General features: G+C 48.1%; 1 protein-coding gene across 6 annotated transcripts in view; it reads right to left on the bottom strand.

Moving 5' to 3' along the window:
• THTPA (thiamine triphosphatase) overlaps nt 1-20893 on the bottom strand; it is a 77336-nt gene that overhangs the window by 3119 nt on the left and 53324 nt on the right. For 2 of the 6 annotated variants that reach the window (XM_038740975.1, XM_038740976.1), the window contains exons 1-3: nt 13272-13340; nt 5166-5876; nt 2907-3058 (exon numbers count right to left, since the gene is read on the bottom strand). In XM_038740975.1, the coding sequence (XP_038596903.1) occupies nt 2910-3058; nt 5166-5730 (714 nt within the window). In that variant the 5' untranslated portion in view covers nt 5731-5876; nt 13272-13340 and the 3' untranslated portion in view covers nt 2907-2909. Of the gene's footprint in view, nt 1-2256; nt 3059-5165; nt 5877-11614; nt 11722-13271; nt 13341-20893 lie in introns of those variants that run through there. The other 4 variants (XM_038740972.1, XM_038740974.1, XM_038740971.1 and 1 more) reach the window with 3 other exon arrangements.

Below are 20893 nucleotides of genomic sequence, written 5' to 3'. Positions count from 1 at the left end.
CCCAGAGTCACCCAGCTGACAAGTGGCGGAGCCAGGATTTGAACCCCTGACCTCTGACTCCAAAGCCCGGGCTCTTTCCACTGAGCCACGCTGCTTCCCCAACTCCAGCGCTTAGTACAGTGCCTGGAATATAGTAAGCACTTTACAGATACCACAATAATTATTATTATTATCGCCCTGCCCTCCATCCTCAGCCTTGCCCCCTTCTCGTGCCCCTCTCTGCCCTTCCGATGCCCCGTGCCGCCATCCCAAGGGTGGCTTCAGGGCCCTGCCGCCGGACAAAAGCCGCAGAGCCACGACGGGGGAGGGCAGTGACCAGTGTGTCCCTCTGGCCTGTCCCCCTCCATTCATTCATTCATTCAATCGTATTTACTGAGCGCTTACTGTGTGCAGAGCACTGGACTAAGCGCTTGGGAAGTACAAGTCGGCCACCTAGAGAGCCGGTCCCTACCCAACAGCGGGCTCACAACAAAACAAAACAGGTGGGCAAGTGTCAAGGCATCAGAATAAACAGAATTAAAGCTAAATGCCTATCATTAACAAAATAAATAGAACAGTAAATACGGACAAGTAAAATAAATCCATATTAACACCTATCCAGGTGCTGTGGGGAGGGGAAGGAGGGAGGGTGAAGGAGAGGAAAAAGGGGGCTCAGTGTGGGAAGGCCTCCTGGAGGAGGTGAGCTCTCGGGAGGGCTTGGAAGGGAGGAAGAGAGCGGCTTGGCGGATCATCATCATCATCATCAATCGTATTTATTGAGCGCTTGCTGTGTGCAGAGCACTGGACTAAGCGCTTGGGAAGTACAAATCGGCAACATCTAGAGACAGTCCCTACCCAACAGTGGGCTCACAGTCTAAAAGGGGGAGACAGAGAACAAAACCAAACATACTAACAAAATAAAATAAATAGAATAGATATGTACAAGTAAAATAAATAAATAAATAAATACGATTGAGTACTTCCCAAGCGCTTAGTCCAGTGCTCTGCACACAGTAAGCGCTCAATAAATACGATTGAGTACTTCCCAAGTGTTTAGTCCAGCGCTCTGCACACAGTAAGCGCTCAATAAATCATCATCATCATCATCATCATCAATCGTATTTATTGAGCGCTTACTGTGTGCAGAGCACTGGACTAAGCGCTTGGGAAGTCCAAGTTGGCAACATATAGAGACGGTCCCTACCCAACAGTGGGCTCGCAGTCTAAAAGAGTGGGCTCACAGTCTAAAAGAATCATCATCAATCGCATTTATTGAGCGCTTACTGTTTGCAGAGCACTGGACTAAGCGCTTGGGAAGTACAAACTGGCAACATATAGAGACAGTCCCTACCCACCAGTGGGCTCACAGTCTAAAAGAATAGAATAAGAATAAGAAAAGATAAGAAAAGAAGAATAAGAATAATAATGATGGCATTTATTAAGCGCTTACTCTGTGCAAAGCACTGTTCTAAGTGCTGGGGAGGCTACAAGGAGATCAAGTTGTCCCATGGGGGCGCTCACGGTCTTAATCCCCATTTTACAGATGAGGGAACTGAGGCACAGAGAAGTTAAGTGACGTGCCCAAAGTCACACAGTTGACAATTGGCAGAGCCGGGATTCGAACCCATGACCCCTGACTCCAAAGCCCGGGCTCTTTCCACTGAGCCACGCTGCTTCTCTAACGATGATGATATTCGTTAAGCGCTCTGGGCACTGCTCTAAGCGCTGGGGTAGATACAGGGTAATCAGGTTGTCCCGCGTGGGGATCGCAGTCTTCATCTTCAGATGAGGGAACTGGTTAGCCGGGATTAGAACCCGTGACCTGTGACTCTGGGCTCTTTCCACTGAGCCATGCTGCTTCTCTAGCAGTTTAGGCCTGGTCTGAGGCTTCCTCTCACCATTTTCTCTCTCCCCTCACGGTTCCCGGCTGGGAACGACCCCAATAAACTCAGACAGAGGCAGTGTCTGCGCCAGGGCCCGGATTCCCGCAGGGGACCAGAGACAGAGGGCCGAGGCGCCAAAGGGAAGGGGCCTTCTCCGAGTTGGGGCCCGCTCCTTCTTTCCCCCTAAAAAGGGATAATGATGGTTTTTGTTAAGCGCTTACTACGTGCCGGGCACTGCTCTAAGCGCTGGGGTAGATACAGGGCAATCAGGTTGTCCCCCGTGGGGCTCACAGTCTTCAGATGAGGGAACTGAGGCCCAGAGAAGTGGAGTGATTTGCCCAAATTCGCACAGCCGATAAGTGGCGGAGCCGGCATTAGAACCCGTGACCTCTGACTCTGGGGTCTTTCCAATCAATCAGTCGTATTTATTGAGCGCTTACTGTATGCAGAGCACTGGACTAAGCGCTTCCACTGAGCCGGGCGGCTTCTCTAGCAGTTTAGGCCTGGTCTGAGGCTTCCTCTCACCGTTTTCTCTCTCCCCTCACGGTTCTCTGTCCACCCCACAGCGCGCTCTCTCTCTATCCCCTTCACGCGCTCCGGCCTTCGGCTCTTTCCTTTCCCGGACCCTCTCTCTCCTCCCTTCGGCAGCCCGGGTTGGGGAAGACTACGGTCGGAGTCCGGGACGGGGGAATCCCTGCTGCACTCGGCCTCTCCCCGCTCCCACCCGCCTGCCCTCCTCCGCTTCAGCCGTGAGGCGGTTAGGAGCCGCCGGCGGAATCGATGGCATCGACCCGGTTCGGGGGGAGCGGGGCTGGGGGGACGGCGAGGGATTTTCCTGCGCTTAACTACTGATCACGGCTAAGTGGAAATCCTATAAACACGAGCGGAAATCAATGGAGGCTGCTTAGCGGCCGGGGGAGAGGGGCGGCCCGCAGATTGCATCTGACGGATGAGAGGCGGAGGGCCCGGGCGCGAGGCTGGAGAGGGAGAAGAGGCGGGCCGGGGCGAGGGGGCCCGGGAGGGTCCCACGGCCCCCCGAGTCACCTGTCACACGGTTGGACGCCCTTCCTCGGGGGCCGCCACCGTCCCCCACTGCTGTCCGGTGGCCGCGGCCAGGAGCCTCTGGTAGTCCTGAGGTCGGAAGCGCTGCAGGTAGACCAGGAGCTTGGCAGGGGGGCGTTCCACCTCGGGCACACCTGTGGGCACAGCAACGAGCGAGGGGCGGTCAGTCAATCGATTGTCTATATTAAGCGCTTACTTTGTGCAGAGCACTCTGCTATCAATCAATCAATCGTATTTATTGAGCGCTTACTACTGCTAATGGCATTTATTAAGCGCTTACTACGTGCAAATCGAGCATCAATCGTATTTATTGAGCGCGCAGAGCACTGGACTAAGCGCTTGGGAAGTCCAAGTTGGCAACATCTAGAGACGGGTCCCTACCCAACAGCGGGCTCACAGTCTAGAAGGGGGAGACAGAGGACAAAACAGAACATACAAAATAAAATAAATGGAATAGATATGTACAAATAAAATAGAGTAATAAATACGTACAAACATATATGCATATATACAGGTGCTGCAAAGCACTGTTCTAAGCGCTGGGGAGGTTACATGGTTGTCCCACCGGGGACTCACGGTCTTAATCCCCATTTTCCAGATGAGGGAACTGAGGGCCAGAGAAGTGAAGTGACTTGCCCAAAGTCACGCAGCTGACAATTGGCAGGGCGGGGATTTGAACCCATGACCACTGACTCCAAAGCCCGGGCTCTTTCCACTGAGCCATGCTGCTTCTCTGAGCACAGCTGTCAAGGGCAGAGACGCTCCTTGGGGGCTCTGTTATATTGTAAGTCAGTACAGTGCTCTGCACGTAGTAAGCGCTCAATAAATAGGACTGACTGACTCCAACCATTCCCGGCCACCATCAACCGGCCTGATAATGATAATACTGTTGGTATTTGTTGAGCGCTTACTATGTGCCAAGCACTGTTCTAAGCGCTGGGGGAGATCAGGTTGCCCCAGGTGGGGCTCACAGTCTTCATCCCCATTTGACAGGGACCGTCTATGTTGCCAACTTGTACTTCCCAAGCGCTTAGTCCAGCGCTCTGCACATAGTAAGCGCTCATTAAAGACGACTGAATGAATCCACCCCCGGAGACGCCAAGGGAGAGGAAAGGTCAAACTTCTGAGGGCCCGGGGGTGGCTTAATAATAATAATAATAATAATACTGATGGTATTTGTTAAGCGCTTACTATGTGCAAAGCACTGTTCTAATCACTGGGCAGGGTACAAGGTGATCAGCGTGACTCAGTGGAAAGAGCATGGGCTTTGAAGTAAAAAGTCGCAGGTTCAAATCCCTGCTCCGCCAATTGTCTGCTGTGTGACTTTGGGCAAGTCACTTAACTTCTCTGTGCCTCAGTTACCTCATCTGTAAAATGGGGATTAAGACTGTGAGCCCCCCGTGGGACCACCTGATCACCTTGTAACCTCCCCAGCGCTTAGAACAGTGCTTCGCACATAGTAAGCGCTTAATAAATGCCATCATTATTATTATCAGGTTGTCCCATGGTGGGGCTCACAGTTGCAATCCCCGTTTTACAGATGAGGGAACTGAGGCCCAGAGAAGTGAAGTGACTTGCCTAAAGTAGTCACACAGCTGACAGTTGTGAGCCCACTGTTGGGTAGGGACCATCTCTACATGTTGCCAACTTGCCCTCCCCAAGGGCTTAGTCCAGTGCTCTGCACACAGTAAGCACTCAATAAAGACGATTGATTGACTGATTGGAGCCGGGATTTGAACCCATGACGTCCGGGCTCTGGAGCAGCGTGGCTCAGTGGAAAGAGCCCGGGCTTTGGAGTCAGAGGTCATGGGTTCGAATCCCGGCTCCGCCAACTGTCTGCTGGGTGACTTTGGGCAAGTCACTTCACTTCTCTGTGCTTCAGTTACCTCATCTGGAAAATGGGGATTAAGACTGTGAGCCCTCCGAGGGACAACCCGATCACTCTGTAACCTCCCCAGCGCTTAGAACAGTGCACCTAGGAAATGGGGATTAAGACTGTGAGCCCTCCGAGGGACAACCCGATCACTTTGTAACCTCCCCAGCGCTTAGAACAGTGCATCTAGAAAATGGGGATTAAGACTGTGAGCCCTCCGAGGGACAACCTGATCACTCTGTAACCTCCCCAGCGCTTAGAACAGTGCTTTGCACATAGTAAGCGCTTAATAAATGTCATCGTTATTATTATTATTATTATTTCCAGTGAGCCACGCTGCTTCTCGGCGCTGCCCTCTCCCCTCTTACCAAGCAGGCGCCTGAAGTGACGGATCCTCTCCAAGGCGCCCGGCACCTGGGCCTCCTCCCGCACCAGGGCCTCCACTTCCCCCACGGCGTAGCCGAAGTCGGCCCGGTCCAGATCCACCGTCAGCAGCCCGCCGGCCTCCTCCTCGTCCTCGTCCTCCTCCTCCTCGGCCGGCCTCAGCTTCCAGGAGCTCCTCTGGGTGGCAAAAGTGGCCACCTCGTGCAGGCCGAGGGGCCCCAGCAGGCCGTCCACGCGGTCGGCCCCCCGAGGCCCGGCCCCCAGCACCCGGCCCAGGCGGGCCGCGATGGCGGGCTCGGCCGTCAGCTCGTCGTAGCGGGTGTGGGGGCCCGGGGCGGCCCCCGGCCCGGGGCACTTGAGCTCCCAGCCGCTGCCCTCCCTCCGCCGCAGCCAGTGGTCGGCCCGCATCAGGGCCAGCTCGGCGGTGTCGTAGTAGCTGTCGCTGAAGGAGGTCCGCCGCGCCAACGTGCCGCCCAGGCCCCGCAGCCGCTCCTCGGTGCCCGGCCCTGGCACGAACTTGCACTCCACTTCGATCCGGCCCGACGCCATGAGGCCCGCTCCGAGCCCGGGCCCGCCGCCCGCCCAACGGGCGAGAGGGACTGAAGGTGGGGGGCCGGTGGGGACGGGGGCACCCTCACCTCACCGGCCGCCACGGGGCTTAGGGCATCTCACGGAAGGTTGACGATTGGCACGGCCTAGGGGAAAGAGCGCGGGAAAACGGCTCAGATGCTGCCATTGTGTATATATGTTTGTACCTATTTATTACTCTATTATTATTATATTATATATTACAATATATATTATAATATTATTTATTACCTATTTATTTGTTGCCAATTTGTACTTCCCAAGCACTTAGTACAGTGCTCTGCACACAGTAAGCGCTCAATAAATACGATTGATGTTGATGATGATTTAGTTATTTTACTCGTACATATCTCACGGAAGGCTGACGATTGGCACGGCCTAGGGGAAAGAGCGCGGGAAAACGGCTCAGATGCCGCCGTTGTGTATGTATGTTTGTACCTATTTATTACTCTATTTATCTATTTATTTTACTTGTACATATCTCACGGAAGGTTGACGATTGGCACGGCCTACGGGAAAGAGCGCGGGAAAACGGCTCAGATGCCGCTGTTGTGTATATATGTTTGTACCTATTTATTACTCTATTATTTATTATTATCATTATATTGTATATTATAATATATATTATAATATTATTTATTACCTATTTGTTGCCAATTTGTACTTCCCAAGCGCTTAGTACAGTGCTCTGCACACAGTAAGCGCTCAATAAATACGATTGATGTTGATGATGATTTAGTTATTTTACTCGTACATATCTCACGGAAGGCTGACGATTGGCACGGCCTAGGGGAAAGAGCGCGGGAAAACGGCTCAGATGCCGCCGTTGTGTATATATGTTTGTACCTATTTATTACTCTATTTATCTATTTATTTTACTTGTACATATCTCACGGAAGGTTGACGATTGGCACGGCCTACGGGAAAGAGCGCGGGAAAACGGCTCAGATGCCGCTGTTGTGTATATATGTTTGTACCTATTTATTACTCTATTATTTATTATTATCATTATATTGTATATTATAATATATATAATATTATTTATTACCTATTTGTTGCCAATTTGTACTTCCCAAGCGCTTAGTACAGTGCTCTGCACACAGTAAGCGCTCAATAAATACGATTGATGTTGATGATGATTTAGTTATTTTACTTGTACATATCTCACGGAAGGCTGACGATTGGCACGGCCTAGGGGAAAGAGCGCGGGAAAACGGCTCAGATGCCGCTGTTGTGTATATATGTTTGTACCTATTTATTACTCTATCTATTTATTTTACTTGTACATATCTCACGGAAGGTTGACGATTGGCACGGCCTAGGGGAAAGAGTGCAGGAAAACGGCCCAGATGCTGCTGCTGTGCATATATGTTTGTACCTATTTATTACTCTATTTATCTATTTATTTTACTTGTACATAGCTCACGGAAGGTTGACAACTGGCACGGCCTAGGGGAAAGAGCGCGGGAAAACAGCTCAGATGCCGCTGTTGTGTATATATGTTTGTACCTATTTATTACTCTATTATTTATTATTATTATTATCATATATTTTATAATATATATTATAATATTATTTATTACCTATCTATTTGTTGCCAATTTGTACTTCCCAAGCACTTAGTACAGTGCTCTGCACACAGTAAGCGCTCAATAAATACGATTGATGTTGATGATGATTTAGTTATTTTACTTGTACATATCTCACGGAAGGTTGACGACTGGCACGGCCTAGGGGAAAGAGCGCGGGGAAAACGGCTCAGATGCCGCTGTTGTGTATATATGTTTGTACCTATTTATTAGTCTATTTATTTATTTATTTTACTTGTACATATCTCACGGAAGGTTGACGACTGGCACGGCCTAGGGGAAAGAGCGCGGGGAAAACGGCTCAGATGCCGCTGTTGTGTATATATGTTTGTACCTATTTATTAGTCTATTTATTTATTTATTTTACTTGTACATATCTCACGGAAGGTTGACGATTGGCACGGCCTAGGGGAAAGAGCGCGGGGAAAACGGCTCAGATGCCGCTGTTGTGTATATATGTTTGTACCTATTTATTAGTCTATTTATTTATTTATTTTACTTGTACATATCTCACGGAAGGTTGACGATTGGCACGGCCTAGGGGAAAGAGCGCGGGAAAACGGCTCATATGCCGCTGTTGTGTATATATGTTTGTACCTATTTATTGCTCTATTTATTTATTTATTTTACTTGTACATATCTCACGGAAGGTTGACGATTGGCACGGCCTAGGGGAAAGAGCGCGGGAAAACGGCTCAGGTGCCGCTGTTGTGTATATATGTTTGTACCTATTTATTACTCTATATTTATTTATTTATTTTACTTGTACGTATCTCACAGAAGGTTGACGATTGGCACGGCCTAGGGGAAAGAGCGCGGGAAAACGGCTCAGATGCCGCTGTTGTGTATATATGTTTGTACCTATTTATTGCTCTATTTATTTATTTTACTTGTACATATCTCACGGAAGGTTGACGATTGGCACGGCCTAGGGGAAAGAGCGCGGGAAAACGGCTCAGATGCCACTGTTGTGTATATATGTTTGTGCCTATTTATTACTCTATTTATTTTACTTGTACATATCTATTCTATTTATTTTTATTTTGTTAGAATGTTTGGTTTTGGTGTCTGTCTCCCCCTTCTAGACTGTGAGCCCACTGTTGGGTAGGGACTGTCTCTAGATGTTGCCAGCTTGTACTTCCCAAGCGCTTAGTCCAGTGCTCTGCACACAGTAAACGCTCAATAAATACGATTGATTGATGATTGATTGATTGATTGATTTGAACCCATGACTGCTGACTCCCAAGCCTGTGCTCTTTCCACTGAGCCACATATTTATTGAGAGCTTACTGTGTGCAGAGCACTGTATTAAGCGTTTGGGAAGTCCAAGGCGGCAGCATAGAGAGACAGTCCCTACCCAACAGTGGGCTCACAGTCTAGAAGGGGGAGACAGAGAACAAAACATATTGACAAAATAAAATAAATAGAATAAATATGTACAAATAAAATAAATAAAGAGTAATAAATCCGTACAAACATATATACATATATACAGGTGCTGAGGGGAGGGGAAGGAGGTAAGGCTGGGGGATGGAGAGGGGGAGAGGAGGGAGGGGGCTCAGTCTGGGAAGGCCTCCTGGAGGAGGTGAGCTCTCAGTAGGTGAGCCTCAGTTTCCTCATCTGTAGAATGGGAATAAAATACCTTTCTCCCTCCCACTTAGACGGTGAATCCCACGTGGGACAGAGACTGCATCTGATCTGACTGTATTGTAATAATAATAATAATAATAATAATAATAATTGTATTTGTTCACCGCTTACTCTGTGCAAAGCACTGTTCTAAGCGCTGGGGAGGATACAAGGTGATCAGGTTGTCCCATGTGGGGCTCACAATCTTAATCCCCATTTTACAGATGAGGGAACTGAGGCGCAGAGAAGTGAAGTGACTTACCCAAAGTCACACAGCTGACAATCGGTGGAGCCGGCATTTGAACCCATGACCTGACTCCAAATCCTGGGCTCTTTCCACTGAGCCACGCTGCTTCTAGCCCAGCGCTTAGAACGATGCCGGACACATAGTAAGCGCTCAACAAATAATGCTATAATAATATTGTAGCCACCCCAGCACTTTGCACAGTGCTTGACACATAGTAAGCCTTTAACAAATACTATAATACTGTAGTCACCCCAGCACATAGCACAGTGCTTGACACACAGTAAGCGCTTAACAAATACTATATTTTGTAGCCACCCCAGCACTTAGCACAGTGCTTGATACATGTAAGCACTAAACAAATACTATAACAATAATATTGTTACCACCCCAGCACTTAGCACAGTGCTTGACACACAGTAAGCCTTTAACAAATACTATAATGCTGTAGTCACCCCAGCACTTAGCACAGTGCTTGACACACAGTAAGCGCTTAACAAATACTATAATTTTGTAGCCACCCCAGCACTTAGCACAGTGCTTGACACCTAGTAAGCGCTTAGCAAATATAATAATATTATAGCCACCCCAGCAGTTAGCACAGTGCTTGACACCCAGTAAGCGCTTAACAAATACTATAATAATAATATTGTAGCCCCCCTGTCAGTCAGCATAGTGCTTGACTCCTAGTAAGCGCTTAACAAATACTATAATAATAATATTATAGCCACCCCGGCACTTAGCACAGTGCTTGACCCATAGTAAGCACTTAGAGAAGCAGCATGGCTCAGTGGAAAGAGCCTGGGCTTGGGAGCCAGAGGTCATGGGTTCGAATCCCAGCTCTGCCACTTGTCAGCTGTGTGACTTTGGGCAAGTCACTTCACTTCTCTGGGCCTCAATTCCTTCACCTGTAAAATAGGGCTGAAGACTGTGAGCCCCACATGGGACAACCTGATCACCTTGTATCCCCCCCAGCGCTCACAACAGTGCTTTGCACATAGTAAGCGCTTAACAAATGCCACCATTATTATTGTTATTATTATTATTAACAAGTACCACAATTATCTTGACATCTCTCCTGGGCCTACTTCCTCGCTTTTAACTGTAGCCTGTAGCTGTGTAGCCTGGAGAACAGTGCTTTGCACATAGTAAGCGCTTAACAAATGCCACCATCATTATTATTATTATTATTAACAAGTACCACAATTATCTTGACATCTCTTCCAGGTCTAGTTCCTCACCTTTAACTGTAGCCTACGGAACAGTGATGTGCACAGAGTAAGCGCTTAACAAATGCCACCATTATTATTATTGTTATTATTATTATTAACAAGTACCACAATTATCTTGACATGTCTCCTGGGCCTAGTTCCTCGCTTTTAACTGTAGCCTGTAGCTGTGTAGCCTGGAGAACAGTGCTTTGCACATAGTAAGCGCTTAACAAATTCCACCATCATTATTATTATTATTATTAACAAGTACCACAATTATCTTGACATCTGTTCCAGGTCTAGTTCCTCACCTGTAACTGTAGCCTGCGGAACAGTGATGTGCACAGAGTAAGCGCTTAACAAATGCCACCATTATTATTATTATTATTATTATTGTTATTGTTATTAACAAGTACCACAATTATCTTGACATCTCTCCTGGGCCTAGTTCCTCGCCTTTAACTGTAGCCTGTAGCTGTGTAGCCTGTAGAACAGTGCTTTGCACATAGTAAGCGCTTAACAAATGTCACCATCATTATTATTCACAAGTACCACAATTATCTTGACATCTCTTCCGGGCCTAGTTCCTCACCTTTAACTGTAGCCTGTAGCTGTGCAGCCTGTTGAACAGTGCTTTGCACATAGTAGGCGCTTAACAAATGCCACCATTATTATTATTATTATTAACAAGCACTACAATTATCTTGACATCTCTTCCAGGCCTAGTTCCTCGCCTTTAACTGTAGCCTGTAGCTGTGTAGCCTGTAGAACAGTGCTTTGCACATAGTAAGCGCTTAACAAATGCCACCATTATTCTTATTATTATTAACAAGTACCACAATTATCCTGACATCTCTTCCGGGCCTAGTTCCTCGCCTTTAACTGTAGCCTGTAGCTGTGCAGCCTGTAGAACAGTGCTTTGCACATAGTAGGCGCTTAACAAATGCCACCATTATTATTATTATTATTAACAAGTACCACAATTATCTTGACATCTCTTCCAGGCCTAGTTCCTCGCCTTTAACTGTAGCCTGTAGGACAGTGCTTTGCACATAGTAAGCGCTTAACAAATGCCACCATTATTATTAGTATTATTATTATTAACAAGCACCACAATTATCTTGGCAACAAATGCCATCATTATTATTATTATTAACAAGTACCACAATTACCTTGACATCCCTTCCGGGCCCAGTTCCTCACCTTTAACTGTAGCCTGTAGAACAGTGCTGTGAGCCCGTTGTTGGGTAGGGACTGTCTCTATATGTTGCCGATTTGCACTTCCCAAGCGCTTTGTCCAGTGCTCCGCACACAGTAAGCGCTCAATAAATACGATTGAATGAATGAATGAACGCACAGAGTAAGCGCTTAACAAATGCCATCATTATTATTATTAACAAGTACCACCATTATCTTGACATCCCTTCCAGGCCTAATAATAATAATAATAATGGCATTTATTAAGCGCTTACTATGTGCCAAGCACTGTTCTAAGCACTGGGGAGTTTACAAAGTGATCACGTGGGGCTCCCGGTCTTCATCCCCATTTTCCAGATGAGGGAACTGAGGCCCTGAGAAGTGACTTGCCCAAAGTCACACAGCTGACAAGTGGAGGAGCCGGGATTTGAACCGATGACCTCCGACTCCAAAGCCCGGGCTCTTTCCACTGAGCCACGCTGGCCTAGTTCCTCGCCTTTAACGCTTAACAACTGCCAGCGTTATTATCATTAACAAGTACCACCATTATCTTGACATCCCCTGGCCCACGTCATCCCCCTGGCCTGGAATGCCCTCCCTCTGCCCATCCGCCAAGCTAGCTCTCTTCCTCCCTTCAAGGCCCTACTGAGAGCTCACCTCCTCCAGAAGGCCTTCCCAGACTGAGCCCCCTCCTTCCTCTCTATCAATCAATCAGTCGTATTTCTTGAGCGCTTACTATGTGCAGAGCACTGTACTAAGCACTTGGGAAGTCCAAGTTGGCAACATAAAGAGACAACAGTGGGTTCACAGTCTTAAAGGGGGAGACAGACTCTTCCCCTCCTCTCCCTCTCCATCCCCCCGCCTTACCTCCTTCCCTTCCCCACACCACCTGTATATATGTTTGTACGGATTTATTACTCTATTTATTTATTTTACTTGTATATATCTACTCTATTTAGAGAAGCAGCGTGGCCCAGTGGAAAGAGCCCGGGCTTTGGAGTCAGAGGTCATGGGTTCAAATCCCAGCTCCGCCAACTGTCAGCTGGGTGACTTTGGGCAAGTCAATCAATCAATCGTATTTATTGAGCGCTTACTGGGTGCAGAGCACTGGACTAAGCGCTTGGGAAGTCCAAGTTGGCAACATATAGGGACAGTCATCATCATCATCATCAATCGTATTTATTGAGCGCTTACTGTGTGCAGAGCACTGGACTAAGCGCTTGGGAAGGCCAAGTTGGCAACATATAGAGACAGTCCCGACCCAACAGTGGGTCCACAGTCTAAAAGGGGGGGACTGTAGCTGGTGGCTGTGGGCAGCAGTTGGCATCGAGATTTCTTCCCTCCCTCCAAGCCCCCAATTCCTGGGGTCCCCGAAATGATGGAGTGGGGGGCCACCGTTTCGCGAAGCATGCCGGGAATGGCGGCCCCTTGCCCACTCTCAAAAAGGCCTTTGAGGCGGCCATGTTGGGCCCCGGGAGGGGCGTCCAGCCAATCCTCCGGAGGACGGGGACCCCCCTCCGTCTCCCGACCCCCGAGGACGGGTTGAGGGGAAGGGGCCGCGACCCCCGTCCCCGTGCCCAGCGTTGAGCCCTCCTCCTCCTCCTCTTCCTCCTCCTCCTCCTCCTCACAGACCTCCCTCAGAAGGCGTCGGGCCTCAGGCCAGGCCTCGGCCGGTCCCGGACCCCGGGGCATTGTGGGGGATGTAGTTCGGCTCCGCCAGCCCGCCTCCCGCCGTCGCCATGGCGACGGGGAAAGCTGTAATGAGGCCCGGCGGGGTTGGGACTTCGTCGGGGGCTGGGAGGAGAAAATCAATCAATCAGTCAATCAATCAATCGTATTGATTGAGCGATTACTGTGTGCAGGGCACTGGACTAAGCGCTTGGGAGGTAACTGTGAGCCCACTGTTGGGTAGGGACCGTCTCCAGATGTTACCAACTTGTACCTCCCAATCAATCAGAAGCAGCGTGGCTCAGTGGCAATCAATCAATCAATCATATTTATTGAGCGCTTACTATGTGCAGAGCACTGTACTAAGCGCTTGGGAAGTACAAATTGTCAACATATAGAGACAGTCCCTACCCAACAGTGGGCTCACAGTCTAAAAGGGGGAGACAGGGAGCAAAACCAAACATACTAACAAAATAAAATAAATAGAATAGATATGTACAAGTAAAATAAATAGAGTAATTAATATGTACAAACATATATACAGGTAATATATAAATCAATCAGTCAATCAGTCAGTCAATCAATCGTATTTATTGAGCGCTCACTGTGCGCAGAGCACTGGACTAAGCGCTTGGGAAGTCCAAGTTGGCAACATAGAGAGACCGTCCCTACCCAACAGGGGGCTCGCAGTCTAAAAGGGGGAGACAGAAAATCAATCAGTCGTATTTATTGAGCGCTCACTGTATGCAGAGCACTGGACTAAGCGCTTGGGAAGTACAAGTTGGCAACATATAGAGACAGTCCCTACCCAACAGTGGGCTCACAGTCTAAAAGGGGGAGACAGAGAACAAAACCAAACATACTAACAAAATAAAATAAACAGAATAGATAGGTACAAGTAAAATAAATAAATAAATGAATAGGTACAAACATATATACAGGTGCCATGGGGAAGGGAAGGAGGTAAGATGAGGGGGATGAAGAGGGGGACGAGGGGGAGAGGAAGGAAGGGGCTCAGTCCAGGAAGGCCTCCTGGAGGAGGTAATAATTATAGCGTTTGTTAAGCATTTACTATGTGCCAAGCACTGTTCTAAGCACTGGGGAGGATACAAGGGGATCAGGTTGTCCCACGTGGGGCTCACAGTCTTAATCCCCATTTTACAGATGAGGTCACTGAGGCTCAGAGAAGTGAAGTGACTTGCTCAAGGTCACACAGCAGACATGTGGCAGAGTGGGGATTCGAACCCATGACCTCTGACTCTTCCCACCGAGCCATGTTGCCCCTTCCCACCAACATCCCCCAACCGCCGTGTCTAAAAATCAATCAATCAATCAATTGTATTTATTGAGCGCTTACTGTGTGCAGAGCACTGGACTAAGCGCTTGGAAGGTAACTGTGAGCCCACTGTTGGGTAGGGACCGTCTCCAGATGTTACCTCCCAATCAATCAATCAATCGTATTTATTGAGCACTTACTGTGTGCAGAGCACTGTACTAAGCGCTTGGGAAGTACAAGTTGGCAACATATAGAGACAGTCACTACCCAACAGTGGGCTCACAGGCTCTATCTGTTGCCAACTTGTACTTCCCAAGCGCTTAGTCCAGTGCTCTGCACACAGTAAGCGCTCAATAAATACGATCTTTTCTAGACTGTGAGCCCACTGTTGGGTAGGGACCGTCTCCATATGTTACCAACTTGTACCTCCCAAGCGCTTAGTCCAGTGCTCTGCACACAGTAAGCGCTCAATAAATACGATCTTTTCTAGACTGTGAGCCCACTGTTGGGTAGGGACCATCTCCATATGTTACCAACTTGTACCTCCCAAGCGCTTAGTCCAGTGCTCTGCACACACTAAGCGCTCAATCAATACGATTGAATGAAAAGGAGAAAAGGGGGAAGGAGACGAGGATGCGGGGGGAGAGGAGGGGAAATTCATCCATCCATTCATTCATTCATTCATTCATTCAATCGTATTTATTGAGCGCTTATTGTGTGCAGAGCACTGGACTAAGCGCTTGGGAAGTACAAGTTGGCAACAGATAGAGAGGGTCCCTACCCAACAGTGGGCTCATCATCATGATAATGATGGTATTGTTAAGTGCCTACTACTACTACTACTACTAATAATAATAATGATGGCATTTATTAAGCGCTTACTATGTACAAAGCACTGTTCTAAGCGCTGAGGAGGTTACAATAATAATAATAATTTTGGTATTTGCTAATCACTTACTATGTGCCAACCACTGTTCTAAGTGCTCGGGAGGATACAAGGTGATCAGGTTGTCCCATGTGGGGCTCACAACCAATCCCCATTTTACAGATGAGGTCACTGAGGCCCAGAGAAGTGAAGTGACTTGTCCAAAGTCACACAGCTGACAAGCAGAGGAGCCGGGATTTGAACCCATGACCTCTGCCTCCAAAGCCCGGGCTCTTTCCACTGAGCCACGCTGCTTCTCTATGCGCCTAACACTGTTCTAAGTGCTGGGGGAGATACAAGGTCATCAAGTTGTCCCACGTGGGGCTCACGGTCTTCATCCCCATTTTACAGATGAGATAACTGAGGCCCAGAAGAAGTGACTTCCCTAAAGTCACCCAGCTGACAAGTGGAGTTGGGATTCGAACGCACAACCTTTCCCAAGCCCGGGCTCTTTCCACTAAGCCACGCTGCTTGAGAGAACAGGACTCGCTCCCCGCAACCCCGACCTTTTTTAATGGTACTTAATAATAATGATGATGGCATTTGTTAAGCACTTACTATGTGCAAAGCACTGTTCTAAGCGCTGGGGAGGATACAAGGTGATCAGGTTGTCTCACGTGGGGTTCCTAGTCCATCCCCTTTTTACAGATGAGGTAACTGAGGCACAGAGAAGTGAAGTGACTTGCCCAAAGTCGCACAGCTGACAAGTGGTGGAGCCGGGATTCGAACCCATGACCTCTGACTCCCAAGCCCGGGCTCTTTCATTCATTCATTCATCATCATCATCATCATCAATCGTATTTATTGAGCGCTTACTGTGTGCAGAGCACTGTACTAAGCGCTTGGGAAGTACAAATTGGCAACAAATAGAGACAGTCCGTACCCAACAGTGGGCTCACAGTCTAAAAGGGGGAGGCAGAGAACAAAACCAAACATACTAACAAAATAAAATAAATAGAATAGATAGGTACAAGTAAAATAAATAAATAAATAAATTCATTCATTCATTCAATCGTATTTATTGAGCGCTTACTGTGCGCAGAGCACTGGACTAAGCACTTGGGAAGTACAAGTCGGCAACATATAGAGACGGTCCCTACCCAACAAAGGGCTCATGGTCTAGAAGGGGGAGACAGACAATAAAACAAAACATGTGGACAGGTGTCAAGTCAGTGCTTTGCACATAGCAGGCGCTTAATAAATGCCATCATCATCATCATCATCATCAGAACAAATAGAAATAAAACTAGATGCACAGCGAACACGACTTGCCCCCCCCCCCCACTTTTTTTTAACAGTATTTTTTAAGCGTCTACTATGTGCCAGACTCTGTACTAAGCTCTGGGACAAATAAGAGCTAATCAGGTCGGACACAGTCCATGTCCCACATGGGGCTCACGGTCTTAGTTCCCATTTGACAGATGAGGAAACTGAGGCGCAGGGAAATGAAGTGATTTGCCCCAGGTCCACAGTACAACTGATTCTCCCCCTTCTAGACTGTGAGCCCACTGTTGGGTAGGGACCGTCTCTATATGTTGCCCACTTGGACTTCCCAAGCGCTTAGTACAGTGCTCAGCACACAGTAAGCGCTCAATAAATACGACTGATGATGATGATTCCCCGCCCAACACAAGCTTACAGTCTTAGAGAGGGAGCCCCACAGTCACTGCATCCTCCTCCCAGCCTGGGGAGAACTCAGACACAATGTCTGAAGTGTGGAAATTTTTGCAACTGAATACAAAAGCACCCGGGATTTGTTGAGCGCTTACTACGTGCCAAACACTATATGAAGCGCCGAGGAATTTACCAGAAAATCTAATCGGACACGGTCCCTCTCCCACTCGGGGCTCACAGTCTAAAGGGAAGGGGGAAACAGAATTTAAATCCCCATGTTGCAGATGAGGCAACTGAAGCACAGAGAATAATAATAATAATAATAATAATAATAATAATAATAATAACGGCATTTATTAAGCGCTTACTATGTGCAAAGCACTGTTCTAAGCGCTGGGGAGGTTACAAAGTGATCCGTTTGTCCCACGGGGGGCTCACAGTCTTCATTCCCACGTTACATTCATTCAAGTGTATTTATTGAGCGCTTACTGTGTGCAGAGCACTGTACTAAGCGCTTGGGAAGTACAAGTTGGCAACAGATGAGGGAACTGAGGCCCAGAGAAGTGAAGTGACTTGCCCAAAGTCACACAGCTGACAAGTAGACAGTTACCTGTCTACATGTTTTGTTTTGTTGTCTGCCTCCCCCTTCTAGACTGTGAGCCCGTTGCTGGGTAGGGACCGTCTCTATATGTGGCCGACTTGTGCTTCCCAAGCGCTTAGTCCAGTGCTCTGCACACAGTAAGCGCTCAATAAATAACGATTTGCAGCGTGGCTCAGTGGAAAAGAGCCCGGGCTTTGGAGTCAGAGGTCATGGGTTCAAATCCCGGCTCTGCCACTTGTCAGCTGTGTGACTTTGGGCAAGTCACTTTACTTCTCTGTGCCTCAGTTACCTCATCTGGAAAATGGGGATGAAAACCGTGAGCCCCTCCGAGACAAACTGATCACCTTGTAACCTCCCCAGCGCTTAGAACAGTGCTTTGCACACAGTAAGCGCTCAATAAATAACGATTTGCAGCGTGGCTCAGTGGAAAAGAGCCCGGGTTTTGGAGTCAGAGGTCATGGGTTCAAATCCCGGCTCTGCCACATAGCTGTGTGACTTTGGGCAAGTCACTTCACTTCTCTGTGCCTCAGTTACCTCATCTGGAAAATGGGGATGAAAACGGTGAGCCCCCCCGGGACAAACTGATCACCTTGTAACCTCCCCAGCGCTTAGAACAGTGCTTTGCACATAGTAAGCGCTTAATAAACACCATCATCATGAATGAATAAATAGGAGGGAGTAGAATTTAATTCTCGTTTTACAGGTAAGGAAACCGAGGCACAGAGAAGTGAAGGACTAGTATTGGAACGCAGGTCCTCTGATTCCGTGGCCCGGGCTTTTCCCACCGTCTCTGCATCTCTGTTCTGTTAATAATATAATAATTATTAATTATAATGTCCAGGCCGTGAGGGTGACAGAGCGGTTGAGGGGCAAACAGCCCCCCGTCTCCTTCCTGAAGCAGCGGGTCTCGGTGGAAAGAGCCCGGGCTTTGGAGTCAGAGGTCGGGGGTTCAAATCCCGGCTCTGCCTCTTGTCAGCTGGGTGACCTTGGGCAAGTCACTTCACTTCTCTGAGCCTCAGTTACCTCACCTGGAAAATGGGGAGTAAGACTGCGAGCCCCACGTGGGACAACTTGATCACCTTGTATCCCCCCTGGCACTTTGAACAGTGCTCTGCACATAGTAAGCGCTTAAAAATGTCATTATTATTATTATTATTATTATTATTATTATTGAGGAGCAGCGTGGCTCGGTAGAAAAGAACACGGGCTTTGGAGTCAGAGGTCAGGGGTTCAAATCCCGGCTCCGCCACTTGTCAGCTGGGTGACCTTGGGCAAGTCACTTCACTTCTCTGAGCCTCAGTTATCTCACCTGGAAAATGGGGAGTAAGACTGTGAGCCCCCCTCGTGGGACAGCTTGATCACCTTCTATCCCCCCCGGCACTTAGAGCAGTGCTCTGCACATAGTAAGCGCTTAAAAATGCCATTATTATTATTATTATTATTATTATTCTTGAGGAGCAGCGTGGCTCGGTGGAAAAGAACACGGGCTTTGGAGTCAGAGCTCATGGATTCAAATCCCGGCTCCGCCACTTGTCAGCTGTGTGACTTTGGGCAAGTCACTTAACTTCTCTGTGCCTCATTCCCTCATCTGTAAAATGGGGATGAAGACTGTGAGCCCCACGTGGGACAACCTGATCGCCTTGTATCCCCCCCAGCGCTTAGAACAGTGCTTTGCACATCGTAAGCGCTTAATAAATGCCATTATTATTATTATTATTATCATTATTATTATTATTCCCAGATGCCAACCCCACAGAGCCCTCCCACCCCCCAGTTTCTGAGTGCTGAGAGCTCCTGTGGGGAAGGTCGACTGAGTTGGAAGTGGTTATTAGCGTCCTCCGGGGATTTTTCCTGGATCAATCAATAGTATTGAATATACCTCCTGTGTGCAAGCTCCACACTTACTAGTGACATTGATTGAGGACTTCTGTATGTGCAGCTGCACACTAGGTGGTTGGGAGAATTAGTAGCCATGATCTCTGCCCTCCAAGAGTTTGCCATTGACTGACACTAAAATCAATTATGGATAGGCGAAGTAGAGTATAATGAGAGCATTTATTAATGATAGCATTTATGAAGCGCTTACTAGGTGCAAAGCACTGTTCTAAGCGCTGGGGAGGTTACAAGGTGATCAGGTGGCCCCACGGGGGGCTCACAGTCTTAATCCCCATTTTACAGATGAGGTAATCAATCGATCAATCAATCGTATTTATTGAGCGCTTACTGTGTGCAGAGCACTGTACTAACTGAGGTAACTGAGGCACAGAAAATAATAGTAATAACGAAAGCATTTATTAAGCACTTACTATGTGCAAAGCACTGTTCTAAGCGCTGGGGAGATTACAAGGTTGTCCCACGGGGGGCTCACAGTCTTCATCCCCATTTGACAGATGAGGTAACTGAGGCGCAGAGAAGTGAAGTGACTTGCCCAAAGTCACCCAGCTGACAACTGGAGGAGGCGGGATTTGAACCCATGACCTGTGACTCCAAAGCCCGGGCTCTTTCCATTGAGCCAGCATGGCCTAGTGGATAGCGCATGGGTCTGAGAGAAGATCTGCTTTCTAATCCCAGTTCCCTTACTTGTCTGCTGCGTGATCTTGGGCAAGTCACTTAACTTCTCTGCACCTCAGTTCCCTCGCCTGAAAAACGGGGATTGAGACGGTGAGTCTCACGCGCGACACGGACCGTGTCCTACCTGATTAGCTTGTATCTATCCAACTGCTTAGTACAGTGCCTGGCACATAGTAAGCACCTAGAAAATGCCATAAAAAAGATATGTACATAAGTGCCACAGGGGTTGCAAATAATAATATTAATAATGGTATTTATTAAGCGCTTACTATGTGCAAAGCACTGTTCTAAGCGCTGGGGGGATACAAGGTAATCAGGTTGTCCCACAGGGGGATCACAGTCTTAATCCCCATTTTACAGATAAGGTAACTGAGGCCCAGAGAAGTGAGGTGACTTGCCCAAAGTCACACAGCTGACAAGTGGAGGAGCCGGGATTAGAACCCATGACCTCAGACTCCCAAGCCCGGGCTCTTTCTGTTCTTCCTCCTCCTTACACTGTGAGCTCCATGGGGGATTCATTCATTCATTCATTCAATCGTATTTATTGAGCGCTTACTGTGTGCAGAGCACTGTACTAAGCGCTTGGGAAGTACAAGCTG

The sequence above is a fragment of the Tachyglossus aculeatus genome (genome assembly GCF_015852505.1).
Source record: "Tachyglossus aculeatus isolate mTacAcu1 chromosome 12 unlocalized genomic scaffold, mTacAcu1.pri SUPER_6_unloc_1, whole genome shotgun sequence".
NCBI classification, from domain to species: domain Eukaryota; kingdom Metazoa; phylum Chordata; class Mammalia; order Monotremata; family Tachyglossidae; genus Tachyglossus; species Tachyglossus aculeatus.
This window is presented reverse-complemented; position numbering and strand designations above follow the sequence as displayed.